This window comes from Leptonychotes weddellii, chromosome 1 (genome assembly GCF_054177405.1).
Source record: "Leptonychotes weddellii isolate Sample4059 chromosome 1, ASM5417740v2, whole genome shotgun sequence".
Taxonomy (NCBI): Eukaryota; Metazoa; Chordata; class Mammalia; order Carnivora; family Phocidae; genus Leptonychotes; species Leptonychotes weddellii.
The window spans coordinates 78,400,153-78,420,337 of NC_138369.1; the positions used below are offsets into that span (position 1 = coordinate 78,400,153).

The 20,185-nt window shown below is 41.5% G+C and overlaps 2 protein-coding genes across 20 annotated transcripts in view; one reads left to right on the plus strand and one right to left on the minus strand.

Annotated features, from left to right (window-relative positions):
• Nucleotides 1-375: 375 nt before the first annotated feature.
• On the minus strand, nt 376-7,387 carry ANAPC13 (anaphase promoting complex subunit 13). 6 transcript variants are annotated; one of them, XM_006736904.3, is made up of 3 exons: nt 7,213-7,387; nt 4,538-4,663; nt 376-557 (listed from the first exon to the last, which is right to left on the minus strand). In XM_006736904.3, exons 2-3 carry the CDS (start codon nt 4,634-4,636, stop codon nt 432-434), a joined length of 225 nt encoding a protein of 74 aa, XP_006736967.1. In that variant the 5' UTR covers nt 4,637-4,663; nt 7,213-7,387; the 3' UTR covers nt 376-431. The 6 variants fall into 6 exon arrangements, with proteins under 6 accessions (XP_006736967.1, XP_081682735.1, XP_030887722.1 ...); XM_081826609.1 differs by lacking the exon at nt 7,213-7,387 and adding an exon at nt 7,019-7,159; XM_031031862.2 differs by lacking the exon at nt 7,213-7,387 and adding an exon at nt 6,899-7,040.
• Nucleotides 7,059-20,185, plus strand: part of CEP63 (centrosomal protein 63) — a 55,053-nt gene continuing 41,926 nt past the window's right edge. For 11 of the 14 annotated variants that reach the window (XR_014147072.1, XR_014147073.1, XM_081826515.1 and 8 more), the window contains exons 1-3: nt 7,499-7,911; nt 16,980-17,048; nt 18,193-18,370. Coding sequence is in view for 12 of the 14 variants with exons in the window: in XM_081826515.1 (XP_081682641.1) it covers nt 7,499-7,911; nt 16,980-17,048; nt 18,193-18,370 (660 nt within the window). In the remaining 2 variants the exon portion in view is untranslated. Of the gene's footprint in view, nt 7,362-7,498; nt 7,912-12,132; nt 12,254-16,979; nt 17,049-18,192; nt 18,371-20,185 lie in introns of those variants that run through there. The other 3 variants (XM_081826542.1, XM_081826547.1, XM_081826558.1) reach the window with 3 other exon arrangements.

Genomic DNA, 20,185 nt, shown 5'->3' on the forward strand with positions numbered 1-20,185 from the left:
CACCGCTGCTCAGAGGGAGGCATGTGAGAAGTTAACACTCTCCTTACATCTGGCTTCCCTGTCTTTGCCCACCCCTCTCATGTCTTCAGTCACCTGTGTCACGGGACACAAGGAAGTAGCTGCAATGGGTTAAACTCTGACAGTAAAGCGAAATCAGAATGAAAGGCAAATGCTGAACCAGTCACATTCAAACACAAGCTGGTGAATGAAGAACTTTTGGTTCAAAGGGCCAAATACTCTGCATTCCTGAGAAATCTCAATCAATTCCTCATTCTGGTATTTCCACATTGCATTTTGCTGTCACAAAAACTAGGTAGGTGTACATTTTTGAGTGTAGATGTATCACTTCAAGATCTGAATGAGGAGACGAAAGAAAACATTTTGTATCTATGTATTTTTCAAAAATCTGTCCATGAAGGAGGAGCCAGCTATTAGTTTCCTATAGGGGGAACATTCTCATGGAGATACTGTAAGGCCAAGTCGGTCCACTTCATTTCTTGTTCTTTAACCGATTCTGTGGTGCCACCGTTGTCCTGTTCAGGTTCAGGAAGCTCATTCTGCAAAGGTACAATGGACATTCAGAATGCTGGTATACTCTGCATTAACAAACCCCTTAAACTCAAGAGCACTTAGAATTCAAACCTGTGAGTTCTTAGAAACAGGCAGCATAACTGACAGAAGAAAGAACTAGGATAAAAAGATCGACCCTTTGTCTCCTCTTTGGCAATGAGAGGAAAAAGTAGCCATCACCTCATAGGACAGCTATGAAACTAAATGAGGTAATTGAGGTCAAGTGCTCACCACTGTGGGCGGCCATCTGATGCTCAATAGCTGCTATTATTCCTAGAGGCTAGGATCACCGAAAAGACCCAATACGGAGTCCTTTTTTGGGAGGCTGCTTTAATTGAATACCACATTTGCTGGAATAGTCCTTAAGCACAAGAAATGTTATTAAAAAAAAAACCTATCCTGTACCCAGCATGCCTATATTCTTATGGAGGTGAGTGGAGAGCACTGCAAATGTAACATAATAGAGGAGATGTCCCCCTAGTGATGGAGCACAGCAACATAAACCCTGGTAAATGACCAGATCCTCCCCTGCCAGTAACTGTCGTAGAATGGTAAGCCATGGGCCTCACTTAGTATGGAATCTGACGTATAGTGTTTTTTTCAGCTTGAGATTTAATTTACATATAACATTGTGTGAGTTTAAGGTGTACCACACGATGATCTGACATATGTATACTATGAAATGATTATCACAATAAGGCTAGTTAATACATTCATCACCTCATTATAGTTAACTATGTTTTTATGTGTGTGGTGAGAACTTTTGGTAGTTTCCTTATATTTTAAATTTAAATTTATTACTACCAGGATTCTGCTTTGTCCCAGAGTTTACTGATACCAATATATTTCAATTATTTGAATTTATACTTTTTTGGGGGGCAGCAAACTGTTACTCAATATTGAGATTTTCAATTTCCCACTGATTCCAATTTGCAGTATATGAATGTTTTTCTCCTTCAAAATTATGCTAGTATATATAAAATGATTTATGGTATGTACAAATATATCTGAACCGCACACATGTTGTTTTTTAAACATAATACTGAGATTCAAACATATTTGTACAAATTGCAAAGACCTATCATTTACTGTAAAGCAATCATACATTCAAACTTAAAGAGAAAGTTTGGTTCCAGTAATTATTCATAGCTCACAAAGCACAAACAAGTCCTTGGTTAGTGAATTATTTGATTGACAGACAAGCAACTTAATTTCATCTTATCTGTGGTACATGTTCTTTTTTTTTTTTAAGATTTATTTATTTTGAGAGAGAGAGAGAGTCTGTGTGTGTGTGTGTGTGTGTGTGTGTGCGCGTGCGCCCAAGCAGACTCTGAGCGCACTGAGCCTGGAGCCCAATGCTGGACTCGATCCCAGGACCCCAAGATCATGACCTGAGCTAAAACCAAGGGTTGGACACTCAACCGAGCCACCCAGGTGCCCCTCTGTGGTGTATGTTCTAAAACAGTATCTTTCATTTGGTCACTACTGTCTTTTACACCGAATGCCAAGATGAAAAAATGTGTATGTGCTTGGAAACCAACACAAAGTATCATAAGGTATCATAAACACAACCATCAATTATGGTTTACTGCAAATTGGCCTCAATTGTTGGCAGTTACTCCCATGAAAAGGCAGAGTCATATTTCCCCAATATCAGATTGGGACTGACCGAGTCACTTGCTTTGGCTAGCAGAGAGCAGCCGCAGTGTCCGTGGGCCCGTTCTTGGCTAAGCTCCATGAAGCCTCACAGTCCTTGTCCTGCTGCTCTTGGAACCCTGAGATGGCCATGTGCAGTCTAGGCCAGTCTGCTGGGTAATGAGGCTTTGACCTCGCCACGTCATCATCCCAGCTGACCTGCTTACCTACCAGACATGTGAAAAGTCTCCCCATCCCCCAGCCTCCAGCTGGCCTGCTGACCGCCTGCAAAACACCAGCAAGTCCAGCAGGGATCAGCCGAGCTGGCAAAGACTGGAAGACCCTCTCAGCTGAGACACAAAATCATGAGATAAACAGCTGTTGTTTTAAGTCACTCGGGGGAGATTTGTTAGGCAGCAACAAAAGCTAACCAGTGCACTCTGAGAGTCACGAGACACAGGAAAAGACAGAATAACAAGAAGGCCAGGCTACAGCCTGGATGTTAGCATGGAAACGTCCTTCTCCCTCAACTCCTTCCACCGCAGTGGTCCCCAGATCCTGCCATAAGCCTGTCCAGAATCCAGCAGTTCCCCTCCACTCGCGTGCCTTTGTTTAGGCCTGCCTCCCTGCCTACACTACTGTGATCGCTTCCTCATTGGTCCTTCTGCCCTGTCACTTGCCCCTTTCTCCATGGCACACATTCCCTAACAATTCCCTTCGGAACTGACATTTTAAAACTCAAATTTGAGTGTGGCAGATTTCTATTTTGAAGACCATGCATTCCTGGTTATCCTCAGAATGAAGTCTAAGTATGGCATTGTACACTCCTCTCAAAATCTGGTCCAAGCCCATCTTTTCTGCCTACCTTAGATGACAAATATAGTCTCTGTCCACACTGAATGTCTCACCATCTCCCAAAGCCTTTCAAAACTCTGAGCCTGTGCACATCTGTCCCCTCTGTTGGGAGTGCCCTTGTCTACCCCCACTAAATTTCTGGCCCTCCCTTATGACCAGCTTAAATATTACATTCTCTCTGAAGCCTTTCCTGATACTCAACAGGCATCAGCCACCTCCTATCCTATGTTGCTATTCACAACCCGGCTTGTAACATTTATTATTGTAATTACTTATTTCTATGTGTTGCCTCTCTAGATCCCCAGGGGCAGAAACTGTAGCTTACACTCACATAGTCTTATGGCACACAGTAGGCTTCAAAGAAATGCCTGACAAGTGAAAAAACAAACAAAAGTTTACAAGACAGGATCTGGAGCCTTCACACAGACCTAAGTGTGAAGTCCAATTTAACAGCTACCCGGCTTTGCACAAGTTCCCCTCTCTGATCCTATTCCCTTCTGTAAAATGGAGATAACACCACTGCCCTTGCAAGGCTGTTTCAACAGTTAGAGAGAACGTATGTCAAATTTCCACCTCAGTCCATGGCATAAAACTGGTATTAAGTGGCAGCTAGAATTCTCACTGTGCGCTCCCTTTTGACTATTTTTCTAAACTTGAAATAAGCTGTGACTTATTATCTGTTATGTGTATTATTCACTGCGCATATCATCATCTCTTAGTCTTAAATGAAAATATGGGTGAGCGGAATTTTATTTCTCAGTAAGCAGCAGCAGTCTACTTGGAAGCTGCATTTTATTAACAGCTCTTCTCAGGGTACTTGGCAGGCTCTGAAGAAAAACAGTCTCTGGAGTCTCTTCTCCTTGTTTTTTTGTTAGGCCTCTATGACATAAATAGGATTTAAAAAACATTTATTAATGCAAAACTTTTAGATCATTTATTACAGGAGGTTCAACAAATTCCCTGCAGGAGAGTTCTCTAGAGGTCAGGAAAGAAAAGAGTGTCCCAGGACCCCTTCGGTCTAAATGCAAGAGAAAAGCCAGGTGTCTTCCAAACATTTTCCAGGGAAACTAGGATAGGTGTGTGTTCCAAAAATATGTCTCTAAAAATAGCAAACAATCAACCACAGGTAGACAAGTAAGAAATATAGTGTAAATGCCATTGCTTCTCGTTCCTCTCCATCTTTTGTACATTGGACTCTCATCATCTGGTTTACTAGCTTTGGTGTGGCAGACAGAACATGGCTCAGAAGTCTTGAGTCCAGTCCTGGCATGACCCCTAACTGAGCTCATCATATCAGCTCTCTGAACCACAGTTCTCTTCAAATAAAAAGTCAAACTATCCAGTGTCTTCTAGAGTTAGAGGACTCCACAGCTTTGATTTCTTTGCCCTACTAGTTTGTCCATTGACATCCAACTTCTACTAGGGCTCAACAGCTCATACCTTTAACCCACCATCCTTGGCACAAATTATAGTTTACCAGTGGTATTGCAACATCCTCATACGGCAGCTTGTCTTCTCGCCAAGCATCGTCAATCAAGTCCAAGATCCTTCCATCTCTCTGTACCTCACTGTCCATTCTCCTGCAGCTTTGATCTTGTCAGATCTGTAAGCCAAAGAGGTTATTTCTTAAGCATGAAGACTGAGGAGGTGATGTAATCTAGCATTAGGATTCCCCAGGCTTTTTAGCCTGCATGTATCTTTTGGTATAACATCACCCGGGGAAATGGGAAAGACTCATCTTCTCATCTGGGTCAGGTAACAATCTATTTCTAAGATCACAATCTCTCCCTACTGCCCTTCCCCTCCCCCCCATGGATGCTTTATAGCACATATAGGACAGACAGCAGATATAGCCTAGTTGACAGACCAGTGTCACAGTGTGACAGAGGCCTTGTGGACAAGGCCACAGTGTATCTAGAATATAGCTTTTCTCTCCTAATTTGCATATTCACCTTTCCCTGTTCAGGATGCCTTTGATGAATCCCTGATTAATAACCAAGTCTCCTCGCTGTCCCCTTTAGCCTTTTCCTGCACTACTTTTTACAAAAGTCTCTACCTGACTTGGCTTTAATATTAGCATTCTTAGGCACAGGAGCTAAATGAACGTACTAAGATACTGAACTGGGCTATGCAAAGTGACCAACTACAGAGCTGACAGAAATCCTCAGCTGAATTTGTAAAGGAAACTGCCTTTCTTAAAATAGTGCCCAACCCGAGTTCTGAAAGGGGCACCTCCAGGTGAACAACAGTAGCAGGACCCCTTGCTGCTCATTTCTGCTTCCCTTTGGGGTTCCTTCCTCTGATTTTTAATGCTGTACTCCCTTCAATGCCTGGACCAAGTGGTCAAGATGTTACTTAGCTCCTTGGCCATGACTGACTCTCCATTTTTTCTCCTAAACAGCTGCAGCCAGCATGGAGGGTACCTCTGGATTTCCTCTTTCCTAGTTTGGGCTCTGCTGCTTCATCATGGGTTATCACTCTACTGTGTTCCCTGCCACAAAGCAGCCATCCCGATGGCCTGGAAGCCAGTGGCACCAAAGGCACTCCCAGTCACTCCTAGTTTCTGAGGCTGCGAACATTCATACAAGGAAGAATCTTTAGGGGTGGACTCCAACTCCTTCATACAGACCTATGCTTGGCCCCAGTAGTATGACTGCATCATAGCCCTAATGCCTGGGTAATAATTATACAGGTTGGGGTGGGATAAGAGCCTTACCCCCATAGTAAAGAGCCAGGCAAAACTGAAGCAGAAGGTGCCCAGCTATTTTGGTCACCAGTGAAACAGCTGAAGCCTAGATGTTTCACTCAAAAATTAATTCAGTACTACCCAGTGGATAACTCAAAACAAGTATAAGGATATTGTCTTTAGGAAATGTACACACAGTTCCAGTTATATTTTTGGAATCCCTGTCCTACAAGAACCCTTTTTCCTGTTGCCACTCCTTTGTCCCTGCTGCTCTGTCCCCTGGGATACCCTCCTCATTTTTCCAGCTGATCAGAACTAGCTAATTTTCCCAGTCACACACAGATTCCTCTGTAGTTTTTTCAAATCATTCCAGCTTCAGTAAGCATTCTGCCCTTGAACGTTTCCTTCTTGTCTTCATGATCCACCTGAAAAGTTAGGTAGTCTCTGTAACAGATTGCTCAGGTATCAGTGTCTACAATAATTATGTGTAAATTTTGCAGACTCTTTCCCAAAGATATGCTTTTGGAGCACATCGTTCCCAAATTTGGCCTCAATCTTTCTTCATTGTCTCTCTTCCTAACACCACTAACCCTGCCATACTTTCCAGCCTTTGCACTTAAAAGCCCTTTTTCCCCCCTCACTAACGCCTATTTTCCTTCCAAACTCTACACTGGTGTCAGCTCATCTGGTCAACATCTCATTTCCAGAGTCAGGCGCTAAGGTGCCTTCACTTTTCAGGGGCTGGAAGCGTGGAAAGCATCAAGACAGGCAACGTCCAGGACACGGCCACTGTCCCAAGCACTTGGCACACGCGACAGAATGAAACACTACCACCTTCCCGAGCAAACTTTTCTTACACAGTAACAGTTTCGATGCCCAGGACGCTCTTGACAATTCCTTTGTTTCCAGCTACCCTCCAGTCTAAAAAACTTGGTTCCCCGGTCGTCTCCCGCTGGCTGTGTGCTCCTAGACCCAGGGGGAGCTCGGTACCCATCCTTCCTGGGGTCCCTTAGTTCCCTGGGCGCAGCGCATGGTCCCAAATGGGAGCTTGTCACACAGCCCATTACATGGTTTTCCCAGACCCGCGGTGCGTGTGTTCCCCGGAGCAGCGGCACGTCTCATCCCATTCCTGAGCTTTGCAGTTCCGCAAACCTGTAGTTACGTGAATTAAACGGGACGGCCTCCTCCCTCGCTAAAATTGACCCTCGCAGGCCACCACCATCCGTGCACAGGCGTGGGACCACCCCAGTCCCGGCTTCCGGCTGCATATACCAAATGTGGACGCGGGGGAGGTCCAGAACCGCCACGCAATTGCCTTTCCGCCCTCCACGGCGTGCGGAAAGTGATTGTGAAGATGAAGTGAAGACAAAGACCTCCACTGACGGGAGCTGGGAAAGGGCGTCGCTGAGGAACCAACGCGTCCCCGTCCCTCCAAAACCAAGACTAGGGGCGCGGGAAAGCCTTACCCGCGCGGGACCCAGCGCTGCACCCGCTTCCACAAGGCTCCCTCTCAGCGTCACGTGACCCGCACGCCATTCTCACCGATCCCCGGATGTGGGTGAGCCCATTTGCTTGGGCGGAGGGGCGGTCTGGGAGGACGCTACTTCAATGAAAAGTGAGGGGGCAGTGGGCGGAACGAACGTGGCGACGACGGAGGCTGGACGTCGGGTCGGCGGGGACGCGCGTGCGCGCCCCCGCCGGACGTAACGGCGGGAAGGCTCGGGGGCGCGCTCGCGGCGGCCCAGTAACCGCATGGGCGCCCGGGGGACAGGCGAGGGGCGGGCGTGTCCTGGTCCGGAGGCAGCCCTGGCTGCGGTGGCGCCGCGGGCTGTGCGGCCGTATGGCCCGGGGCCGGCCTCCGCCGCAGCCCGCTGGCCACCAGGCCTGCCCTCGCCGGCCCGGGTCCGCTGCGGCGCCCCGCCCGTCGGCCTCCCCGCGTACGCCCTGCGGACCCGCGAAGGCGGATATGGCCTTGCCCGGCGCGCCGTCCGGGCCAGCCAGGTGGTCAGCCCCTCCCCAGAGGCCGGGCCGGCGGGAGGGCGGCGGGGGGTGCGAGCAGCTGCCGCCGAGTCCTCGTCTTCCGCGGCGGAGCCAGCTGCGGGCCGCTCTTCCTTTGCAGAGGAGGGACCCCCGGCACAGCCCTCCCGCCTAGGCTGCCATATCTGGTTAGCTTCCCAGCATTGTTGTGACTTAGGCCATTGACGGCACGTGATGCCAGTTCACTTATGGGGGGAATTTAGCAATTCTTAAAAAGTGAGTTAATGTTAGTACAAGAAGTACGAAAGTGTGGCAGAAGTCGTGAAGGACTGAAGAAGTTGGGAAACCCTGAGTTTACGGATTGCTCCATACAAATCGGGGTGGGAGATAAATGATAGACTGAGGGTTTAAAAGGGACAGTTCCTTAGGAGCACTTTAATCGTGAAGATATTTGAGGACAGTAAATCTAGGCCCAATGTTTTTCTTAGTTCCGTACAACATCAGAGTAAAAACGAATCTGCCGTCAGTGACTAGTCTTCATTTATATTTAGAGTACCCTTATTTGCACGAAGTAGTTTTCATTAAGTCTTACATCCGCTTCCTTAAATTATTTCATTGCTTTAATAAAGCAGTATTGTAGGGTAGGTACACTGCTGTTACAGAGTTCCCCACATGCTTGCATTCCATTTTATTTTATAGATGTGAAGACGAAGTCATAATAAGGATCATCAACTACATGTTACTTTCAGATACTTAATCATTGCTGTAGCTTAATGATACAATAAAGTGTATGTATTTTCTTAGTTGAAATGCAGTGCCGCCTTTAGATTTGTACAACTTCTTGCCCTTCGACTATATCACTATCAGTGATCAGTATAGTAAAAATGAAATGAAAACGGGAGAGAGATTACTAAACATTTAGACAGTCACACTGCCCTTAACAATGTATGTAGATTCAGGTTTTAAAGATTATTTCTAATAAATGTGTATGTTAATTGTACTGTGCCATTTTACTCCTGTTAGAAGGTAGAAGACCTTTGCTTTGTCCTTCCCTTTCTCATTTATGTAGTAGTGGTAGCCAGCTGTGACAGCATCAGTAATCCACTTATCTAACCTTCTGAGCCACCCAGGCGCCCCCAGAGTTACCTACTTAAAAAAAAAAGTCCCAACTTGATTTGAAATTCATCTGAAGCTAACATGAACAGTGGTTGCAGGGATTGAATTTATATATATATTTTTTTTCTCTCTAAAAACTAAATTTGCTTTTTCGGTTTTAAAAAGCTGCATTTCTGTCATCACACCTACGAAAACTTATAAAAATTACATGTCAGTATTCAGTCTGGGTTCAGATTTCCCCAACTGTCCCTTAAATGACTTTTTACAATTAGCTCGTTTAGATCAAAATCCCATAGAGATCCACATGTTGTATTTGGTTGATACATTGTTTAAATCTTTTTTATTTTTTTTTAAAGATTTTTATTTATTTATTCGAGACAGAGAGAATGAGAGAGACAGAGAGCACATGAGAGGGGGGAGGGTCAGAGGGAGAAGCAGGCTCTCCGCCGAGCAAGGAGCCAGATGCAGGACTCGATCCCGGGACTCCAGGACCATGACCTGAGCCGAAGGCAGTCGCCCAACCAACTGAGCCACCCAGGCGCCCCGTTTAAATCTTTTTTAATAGAGCAGTTCCCATATGTCCCTTTTCCCCCTCAGTATTCTAGGTTTAGCTGATTGCATCCGCATGACATCCTTTTAACATGCACATCTTTTCCCTTTTTTTTTTTTAAAGATTTTATTTATTTATTTGAGAGAGAGAATGAGATAGAGCATGAGAGGGGGGAGGGTCAGAGGGAGAAGCAGACTCCCTGCTGAGCAGGGAGCCCGATGCGGGACTCGATCCTGGGACTCGATCCCGGGACTCCAGGATCATGACCTGAGCCGAAGGCAGTCGCTTAACCAACTGAGCCACCCAGGCGCCCCCATCTTTTCTCTTTAAACCTGTGGTTAGATCTAGAATTGCACTGTTCACTATAGTAGCCACCAGCCAGCTCTGGCTATTTAAATTAATTAAAATGAAATAAAACTAAAAATTCTGGTCCCTAGTTTCATTAGCTACATTTCAATTGCTCAGTAGTTACAGGTGCCTGGTGGCTACCCTCTAAATGGTGCAGACATAAAATATTTCAATAATTGCAGAAAGTTCTGTTGAATAGCACTGATCTAGAAGATCGGATTTAACCTTAATTTTTTTTTTTTTTTTGTGGGGGTCAATAAGATTTCCTAGGTAGTGCGTAGATAATCTATTGCATTAATTATCAGAGAGGTATGAAATGTCTGAGTTGTCTCTCTTGTGTTAAGATTGAGCAGTGTAATGGGTTCAGGTATTGTTAGCCCAATCCATCTATCCTCAAATTCCCCATGAGCTTTTCACTTAATGGTGAAATCTTTTTATGGATTTAGCATCGCCTATATCCATTATTGCATTAGGGGTTGCAGAATGGTGATTTTCCAATCCTGTCATTCCTTCAGTATTTATTAGCTGGAAATCTTTTATGAAGAAGAACTCTACCCTGCCAGCCATTTGACTGCCATCAGCTATTTGAAATATAGTTTGTACAGGAAAGGCAAGAAAAATGCTTAATTCTTTCCCTCTATTTTTGGACTACAGTAATGAGATGGTGGCCTAGCAACTTCCAAAAGTAACCATGAGGGTTTCTGCCTTTTTTTTTTTTAAATCATCATGGACTTGAATATATTTAAACCTTTTCAACTTATTGCAGTCTTTTTTTTTTTTTTAATACTCAAATTGCCCTTCCTTTGGTCAGCGGCATCCCCTTTAAGTTGGCTCCTGTCCATTTTGATATGACCAGTAATCTTTGATAATCAATTTCCCTATTTTCTGGTAAAACATGTTCCTCCCTCATTTATCCATTAATGGCCACCAAAAAGCCCTGGTTCCTTTGGGTGGGAGATGGTATTTAGAGACCACAGTCTGGGTGCTAGAGGTGCTTATAGTGCCAGGTTGGTCAATGGTTCTAGGGTTTGCAGTGGCCAGAGTTAGGAAATATATATATTTTTAAACAAATATACAGAATTCACACTGATATTTACATTTTAATTTAATTTTTTGTATTTGTTCTTATATTTGGGTCTTTTTGTCTTGCTGAAAATCTTGGAACCTAATGTCATTAACATAATTACTTTTTTTAAATCCTGTATTATATATATTAATTTCAAATTAATTATACCAATTTTATTATTAACAATATGATTCCTGAATAGTGTTTAGGATTTCTTTGCAGTTCTCTTTTTATCTTTAGTTATATCCTACTTGGGATATGTACAGTAGAATTATTGCATTTTAAAGGCATGTGTAACATTTTGTTATATGTTTAGTTTTCCACCTTGATATCTAATTGATAGTTGATCTGTTTCATTTTGTTTCCAATTTTTTCATACTGCTTTTTTTTTCCCATTTGGATTTGTTTTATTATATGTAAAACATTAGCATAAAACTACAGATATCCAGACAAGTTTAGCGTTCATTCCTCTTTTCTCCACCATAGTTCCCTTTCTTTCTTTTTTTTTTTTAAATATTCATTTATTTTGAGAGAGAGAGAGAGTAAGAGAGGACAAGCAGAGGGGAGGGGCAGAAGGAGAAGCAGACTCCCCACTGAGCAGGGAGCCTGATGTGGGACTTGATCCCAGGACCCTGGGATCATGACCTGAGCTGAAGTCAGATGCTTAACCAACTGAGCCACCTAGGCGCCCCCTAGTTCCCTTTCTTATAGGTATCATATTTACTAGCTTTGGGTTTATCCTTCCATAAAAACAAATGCATTATCTACTTGCTTCTCCCCCCTGGTAATATGTGCCTTGTAGATCCTCCTTAGAAGAAATATGTTATCCATTTTTACAGCTTCATAATATTCCACTGGTAGATGAATATTCAACTAGTCCCTGTTGACAGGCCTTTGTGCTGTGTCCTACTGTTGCATATAGCGCTGCACTGTGTGTCCTTGTGCATATGTGATTTTGTATTTTTGCCAGTGTGACTTTGGGATAGCTTCCTAGAAGTGGCATTGTTGGATCAAAGGGTGAAGTCGTATTTCTTAGTTGCTAGGTATTGCCAAAATCTCTATAGAAATTGTACCATTTTCCATTCCTGCCTACAGTGTATATGAGGGCCCATTTTCCTATAAATATATCTGTCATAAGAGTGTATTGTCAAACTTTTGAGTTTTGGTTAATCTAAATATAGAAGGAAGGGTAACTTGGTGTATTTTAAATTTGTATTTCTCTTCTTGTAAGCAAGATAGAGCATCTTTTCATATGTTTTGTTGTGTGTGTTTTAACTTAATTAAAGTTTTTATTTTAATTCCAGTTAGTTAACATACAGTGTTTTATTAGTTTCAGGTGTACAATATAGTGATTCAACAATTCCATACGTTACCCAGTGTTCATCGAGACAAGTGCACCAGTTAATCCCCATCACCTATTTCACCCATCCCTCCACCTACCTCCCCTCTGGTAACCATCAGTTTCTTCTCTGTAGTTAAGAGTCTGTTTCTTGGTTTGTGTCTCTCTCTCTGTCTCTTTTTTCCCTTTGTTCATTTGTTTCTTAAATATATGAGTAAAATCATATGGTATTTGTCTTTCTCTGACTTATTTTACTTAGCATTATACTCATTATAGTTTCTAGCTCCATCCTTGTCATTGCAAATGGCAAGATTTCATTCTCTTTTTATGGCTGAGTAATATTCCATCATATGTATATATCCATGGATATATATATATGTATATATTAACCCATTATATCTATACCTATCTCTATATCCATCTCACCTCTTCTTTATCCATTCATCAGTCGTTGGACACTTGAGCTGCTTCCATATCTTGGCTATTGTAAATAATGCTGATCTTCTCATATGTTTAAGGTCATTTGCATTTCTTTTTCTGTGAACTACTTGTTCATATCTTCTGCCCATTTTTCTATAGATTCCTTTTTTCCCTTCTCAAATTTTATTTTTATTTTATTATTATTATTTTTTTAGGATTTATTTATTTATTTTAGAGAAAGAGAGAGCTGGGGGGAGGAGCAGAGGGCAAGGGAGAGAGAAACTCAAGCAGACTCTGGACTGAGCGCAGAGCCAGACACAGGCCTTGATCTCATGACCCATGAGATCATGATCTGAGCTGAAACCAAGAGCTGGGTGCTTAACCAACTGTGCCACCCAGGCACCCCTCCCCTCTCAATTTTTAGAAGCTTTTTATATATTTGGATAAATAACCTTCTCTGATAAAACTTCCAAATACTTTTGTCTTTAGACTTTGCTTATGGCATTTTTCCCATGTAAAAGTCTATTTTTATCTACTCTGGTTTCTCAGTCTTTCTCCTCATTCTTTCTGGATTTTGAGTCCTAGTTTGATCAATGTTTTAAAATTCCACTTTTATTTTGGAAAATTTCTTTGATACTTTATCTGTGATTTTTTTTCCCCTTAAGTTTAAGTAGGAACTTTCTGGGCAATGGTAAATTATTGTTTATTGGAGCAGCCAGTTTATCAGCCATAGTAAATCTGACAGAGCCATAGATCTTTATAATCATAGTATGTATGTATATGTATACATATATGTATACATATGTATATATATATGTAATATAGTAACATAGTATCATTACTCTCCTTTAAGTGAGACTTGATGGGTAGGGATATCCCTTCTATTAATACACATTAATTCATAATTCTATCCAGAGTTTTTATTTTCTTCCTGTGTCCCATTTTGTGAGTAATTTGATCATGGGATTATACTCACAGGTTTATCTGAGGCACGATTATTGCTATACTCAGAATATTTTTCCTGATCTGTAAAATAAAGAGGTTAAAGAGGAGACCTTCAGATCCTTTCTAGCTCTTAAATTCCAATATGCTAATGAATTTCAAAGCTTTGCCTTTTATTAGATATCCTATCTGGACTTTTTTTCCCCCTAAGATTTAAAGTGTGTTTTCCCTGCTTCCCACCCTGTATTCCCTTTAAGCCTCCTATTCTAGATTTCACTGATTTAAAACAGCCTTCATTCCAAAGGAGAGTTATAATAAATAACTTAAAAGGAGAATTATAATTAATAACTTATATTTTTTGATGTCTTGGTTTAACTGCAGAAATGACAGTTGTAGAGCTACATAGTTTTTATGTAACCACATTAGCATTTTACGTTAGTGGCAAGGAGTAGTAGATTATCAAACAGTGAGTAAATTTGCATTTATTATAATGAACAAAGAATATCTAACTTTACATCATTATTACATGGCCCAGGTAAAAGAAGAAAGCAGAATGACATAGTACGTAGAGTTAAATGAGGTTCAGTGTGGTTAGGAAGGAATTGGTGATGTAGCTGTGAGAAACTCAGGAAAGTCCACAGAAAATCTGAGCCCTTGCTATTTCCCTGATTCTAAGGAATGAGAACTGATGGTGTTTGGCAGCTATTCAAACAGATGGTGAAGGTGTTGGTAAAGAAATACATTACACAATAGTAAGATTATTTTCTACAGAGAATGTTGCTGGTCCCCCACCCCCATTTCTTAAAAACAGAGATCTCTTTGTTTTAGTCTTAGACCATTATTTTTACTTCTGAAATGGCAATTTCCCAAGATGGGGACTATTTTCACTATCGTGTTACTGCCATCTGGTGTCCATGGTGGTGAGTTTGCGTTTTTTTCCTGTACCCAGACCTTTTGGTTTGGTTTCATTTATTGCCAAGAAGACACTATTAAAGCAAAAGAAAATAGGAAGGTATTTTAAGGTCTGGAATCCTGTAAAATTTATAAAGATTGCACATTGGTTGGGACTTGGGAGTCACTGCTTAGGTTTGATCCTATGACTATAATGTGTAGTTTACTGTAGTCAACCTATTTAACCCTCCAAGCCTCAGTTTCCTCCAAGTAATAGTGTCTATCTTTTATGAGTGTTGTGAAGAATGAATCAGACAGTGTATAGGAGGCAGAACAGTTGCACACTCAGTGACTGTTACCTTCTGTCATAAACATTGCTAATTATTAATAATGTCATCTAGAAAATATATTAATATATTACTAAATGTGTTACAAATTTATATTGCTAAATAGATTAATGTTTAAGAAGGAAACGACCTAAAGAAGTATAATTTTACTGATGATAGTTTTAAATGACTTCAGTGGCACTGTCCTTAGGAATAGCACTTTCTTACAGATTTAATAAATATCCGTGACAGTAGGCAAGAGCATGCTACTCGCAGTGGACATTTAATTGGCTACTAGAATGCCATGAAACCTTGGGGATTATCGTTCATACTGCTCATTTTACAGATGCAAAAACTGAAGTCCAAGGACACAAAGCTACTTAGTTGCAGAGTAGGACTCTCTCCTGGGTTTTTATCCACATGGTACTGTGTGAACTGGGCCCTGCCTGGCAGGTCCCCAGAGTGGAATAAGACATTAAATCTAGACTGTGCTGTAATTGACCATATCATAGTTTGAAAGAAAGTGGATTAGAACATGAAAACCTCTTTCTTTAGGTTTTAATTTATTTAATGTTGGTGTAATGTGAAGGGTAAGCCAACTGGAGAAAAAGCCTCTCTGCCATATTTGTGCATAAATAGTTAAATACTTCTGTTAGTAACTTCAGAAATGGATGCAAATAGCATGCAGTAGTTGTATTTTCCAGTCTTCCATTCTCCTCTGTGTCTCCAGGACACCCTGTCCTCACCTCTGTCACTACATTTATTATACTTGGGGGAACTTTTTTTTTTTTTTTTTTAAAGATTTTATTTATTTATTTGACAGAGAGAGAGACACAGCGAAAGAGGGAACACAAGCAGGGGGAGTGGGAGAGGGAGAAGCAGGCTTCCCACAGAGCAAGGAGCCCGATGCGGGGCTCGATCCCAGGACCCTGGGACCATGACCTGAGCCGAAGGCAGACGCTTAACGACTGAGCCACCCAGGTGCCCCACTTGGGGGAACATTTTGGGTTAATTTTTTCTTTCCCATACTGGATTATTAATTCCTTGAAAAGGAGCATGTCTTTCATCACTATGTATCTGGTGGTTAGTACGACACTGAATTCTCTGTTAAATGAAGGAATCCCCTTCCAGAGCATTGTAATTTTTACACGAGGCATTAGGACAAAGGGGTAGAACCTCCCACCACAGCTTTTCAGAATTACCTAAAGACTAATTCAGGGCTGAGCCTTTGAAGGCTTAAGGAAAAAACAGTGTCTCAGGAGTGAGAAGTAGTTTGACATTGGTTAACATTTTGTAGAGGTGAGAAACCACCAACAGGTACTTCTCATTGGCACTTCTGAATTGAAGGGTAATCTTTTACCTCTCCTCCTCACCTTCCTTTCTTTATGATGTGTCTTTCCCTTTCTATGGCATCTGTTCTGTCTCCTTCCCTTCTTTCTCTACTAGATGCTTCTCTGTGACCAGCTTGCACAAAAGGAGAGGGAAAAGGGAGGGGAATTGTGATAAGTTCAGACAAAAACATCTAACATGTACCATACTGAAACGCTACACTACGCTGTCTCGAGCTGCGGAGGTGAATAAAATTAGATTTAGAACAGTAAGGAAAAAGGGTGTGCAAAAACCTCATTCCCAGGGTGGTGTAACTCCTGTGAAAGAACCTGTTAAAGACTAGCAGTGGGGAAGTAGAGGAGGGAGGGCCCATATAGTTGCCTTTGAGGGAAGGGAGAGTGTTCTAGGAAGCTTCACAGGCCTGTCATCTGAAGGGTGTGGGTAAGATCTCCCATGATGGACCAAAGAGTTCAAGCTCAGGGCATTTAACCTTTTTATAATGTCTCTTAAAAAAAAAAAAAGATCTACTTTTCCTCTGACATGTGTGACCCCTAATTACTTCCCCTCATTTTGTGAAGGCTTTCTGTCAGTGTCCCTCTGCTTCTAGCCCTCTTGGTTCACAGGGGTACAACAATGAGGTATGATCTCTATCATGTGGGGAGAGTATCAGCAGCAATTCAGATCATTAAAAGTTATTTTCTTTTAGCCTGAAATGTATTTGGTTTGAATATTTCTTGAAGTGATGTTCCTTGACTGCTTCCTAAGGGGCACATGCGAACTGATGGTGTTTGGCAGCTAAGAAGTGCTGCATTTTCTCATTGTTATTTGTTATTGTATGCTTTCACATTCTTAGGTTTGTAAGTTGGAATGTTAGGACTTACAATGTATTTTCTCCTGACTGATTTTTTTTTTTTTTTTTGCTTTCCCAGTTGCCAAAACAAAGGGGATTTGATGATGGAGGCTTTGTTGGAAGGAATACAAAATCGGGGACATGAAGGGTAAGTTAGCTTTTGACCTTAAGCTTCTCACTGAGTTTAAAAAGCATATCCAAGTTATGCCTCTGACCATTCTATGCTTTGGGTATAGAAGCAAAAGTGCTAAGTGGAAGCTCAGCTGATCCATGTCATGTCTGTGGACAGCATCTCTCTTTGGGGTGTTTGCCTCATCTCAGCAACGGCTTGCTGCTTGCTTTCATTCCACTCTCAATTTTCTCCTCTTCAAAAGCAAAAGTAGAAGTTCAGAAGTTTTGTACACTAAGAACAGATGCTTTTATAAAAAAGTATTTAAGCCTTCCTAGCTACAGCTTTCTGTGGCCATTTCTGGAAGCCTATTTGAATCCAGTACATCTATGTTTGCTTCTTTTCCTGCCTCTGAGATATCTGGCATCTCCTGTAACTGTGAAGGACCTCAGTCAGTTTACAATAAGGTCCGTTGCAGTAAGTTTCTAATAATAAGGTGGGAAGAAATAGTTGAAATAAATCTGGCTCTTGAAACAGCTCTTAAAATTGTATTGTCATTTTCCCCAATAAGCCTCTCACTTCAAAGGCTTTTTATTTTGGTTAGCTAAAAATGTGACAGGCTTGGGGCGCCTGGGTGGCTCAGATGGTTAAGCATCTGCCTTCAGCTCAGGTCATGATCCCAGGGTCCTGGGATCGAGCCCCACATCGGGCTCCTGGCTCAGCGGGGAGCCTGCTTCTCCCTCTCCCTCTGCCTCTCCCCTGCTCATGCTCTCTCTCTGTATCCCTGTGTCTCAAATGAATAAATAAAATCTTAAAAAAAATAAATAAATAAATAAATAAAAATGTGACAGGCTTGCCTGGATTTTTCCTGAGAGTATTCCTAAAACATTACAAAAGAGCTAGTTGTTGGTTGTGGAAGCCTCGCTCACAAGCTGGACTTAAACATCAGTCTTGTGTTTGACCAAATGACTTAGGCTTCAGGGTTGGCTATTAGAGGAAGGTCAAGTATGCAGTGGAATAAATAATCACCTTAATATGAATGTTAAAGGGAAAAGTGCAGAAATCCTTTTCTTTGTCTCTAATAATTTCTTTACTGACATTGTTCCACCACAGCTGGGTTTACATCTGCTATATTTTTACATGTGAAAGAGAAAAAGTCATGGGCATATGTTCTTATTTACAGGGGATTTTTGACATCCTGTGAAGCAGAACTACAAGAGCTCATGAAACAGATTGACATAATGGTGGCTCATAAAAAATCTGAATGGGAAGGGCAGACACATGCTCTCGAAACTTGCCTGGACATCCGTGAACAAGAACTTAAGGCCCTTAGGGGTCAGTTGGATATGAAACACAAAGAGGTAAAGCTGTTGATTCACTCCTCTTTTTGATATTTTGATCTTGGCTTTTATATTAAATATGTTTCTTTTTAAAAAAATTCTTTAAAATCAATTTAGTTAACATGTACTGTATTAACTAGTTTCAGGGGTAGAATTTAGTGATTCATCAGTTGCATATAACACCCAGTGCTCATTACATCACGTGCCTGCCTTAAAGCCCATCATCCAGTTACCCTATCAGCCACTCCCCCTCCCCTCCAGCAACCCTCAGTTTGTTTCCTAGAGTTAAGAGTCTCTCATGGTTTGCCTCCCTCTCAATTTTCATCTTATTTTTTTTTCTTCCCTTCCCCTATTTTTATCTGTTTTGTTTCTTAAATTGCACATATGAGTGAAATCATGTGGTATTTGTCTTTCTCTGACTGACTTATTTTGCTTAGCATAATACCCTCTAGTTCCATCCACATTGTTGCAAGTGGCAAGATTTCATTCTTTTTGATGGCTGAGTAATACTCCATTGAGTGAGTGTGTGTGTGTGTGTGTGTGTGTGTGTGTATACCACATCTTCTTTATCCATTCATCTGTCAGTGGACATCTGGGCTCTTTCCCTATTTTGGCTCTTGTGGACTTTGCTGCTCTAAACGTTGGAGTGCATGTGCCCCTTTGAATCACTATGTTTGTATTCTTTGGATAAATAGCTACTAGTGCAATTGCTGGGTCATAGGGTAGCTTTATTTTTAACTTTTCGGGGAACCTCCATACTGTTTTCCAGAGTGGCTACACCAGTTTGCATTTCTAAGTATGTTTCTTAAATATTTGTTGAAGAAAGCATTTGTGTGTCAAGTTAGTTTCTGTATTATCTTTTAATTCTCGTGGTTTCTTTTAGGAGAAGAATTCGTTGTGAAAACACATAAGAATATTAATATTTATTTCAAGGATCATATTACCTTGGTCACATATAATACATAACTTCTTTAAGAAAATATAAAGGGTGTTACACGAACTTTGTCTAGCCGTCATCCTATTACATGCTTGTATTAACATTGACTGAATTTAGTGTACGTTGTTTTTGGCCTCATTGTATGGCTAGGGTAAAAAAGTTAAGCCCAAAATTCAGTAATTTGCCTCTTTGGGTTCTATTTAAAAACAAAATTCAGAAAACCCTTTAAAAATTTTTTATTTGCCCTTGTTGAAAATTAGGGGAAAAGAAAGAAAAGAGAAAAATAAAAATTACTTGGAATCCCACCACCACTAGTTATTGGTGATTTGGGGGAAAAATTGACTAACATGCTAATTGATTTCTCACAGTTTAGCTGGTACAGTAAAAAGAAGAACATGGAATATTGGAAGGGAAGCACAAAGCACTTCTAAGCCCAAGAATTGCTTCTAAATGTCTGGTATGAATGTCCATCTGAGGACTGGAAAAGTAGGGAAGCCCTGGTCCCAAGCCCCACTCTGCTGGACTTTCCTACCAGTAGGATCACCAGATATTAGTGCTGTTACTTAGCTTACTTGGGAACACTTCCGCGAATATACACACTGACATTGTGATTCTTTTGATGACACTTAGCAAGAGTGTCATTTTAGAAATGTTTCATGTAACAAGGAAAGAATTAGGCTTGATAAAAAGTGTTTTATGCTTGTCAAGGGAATCTCTCAGTGGCTGACCATTTGCACTTTGGGTCAAAGCAGTACAGAGTAAAATTGGCCACGTCAAATTCAGTTTTCTGTGAATGCCATTTGCTAAAGTGGAATTTATTTTAAAATTTGAATAGACCTTTAAGAATGTATTTTAAGAGGCACCTGGGTGGCTCAGATAGTTAAGCATCTGCCTTCGGC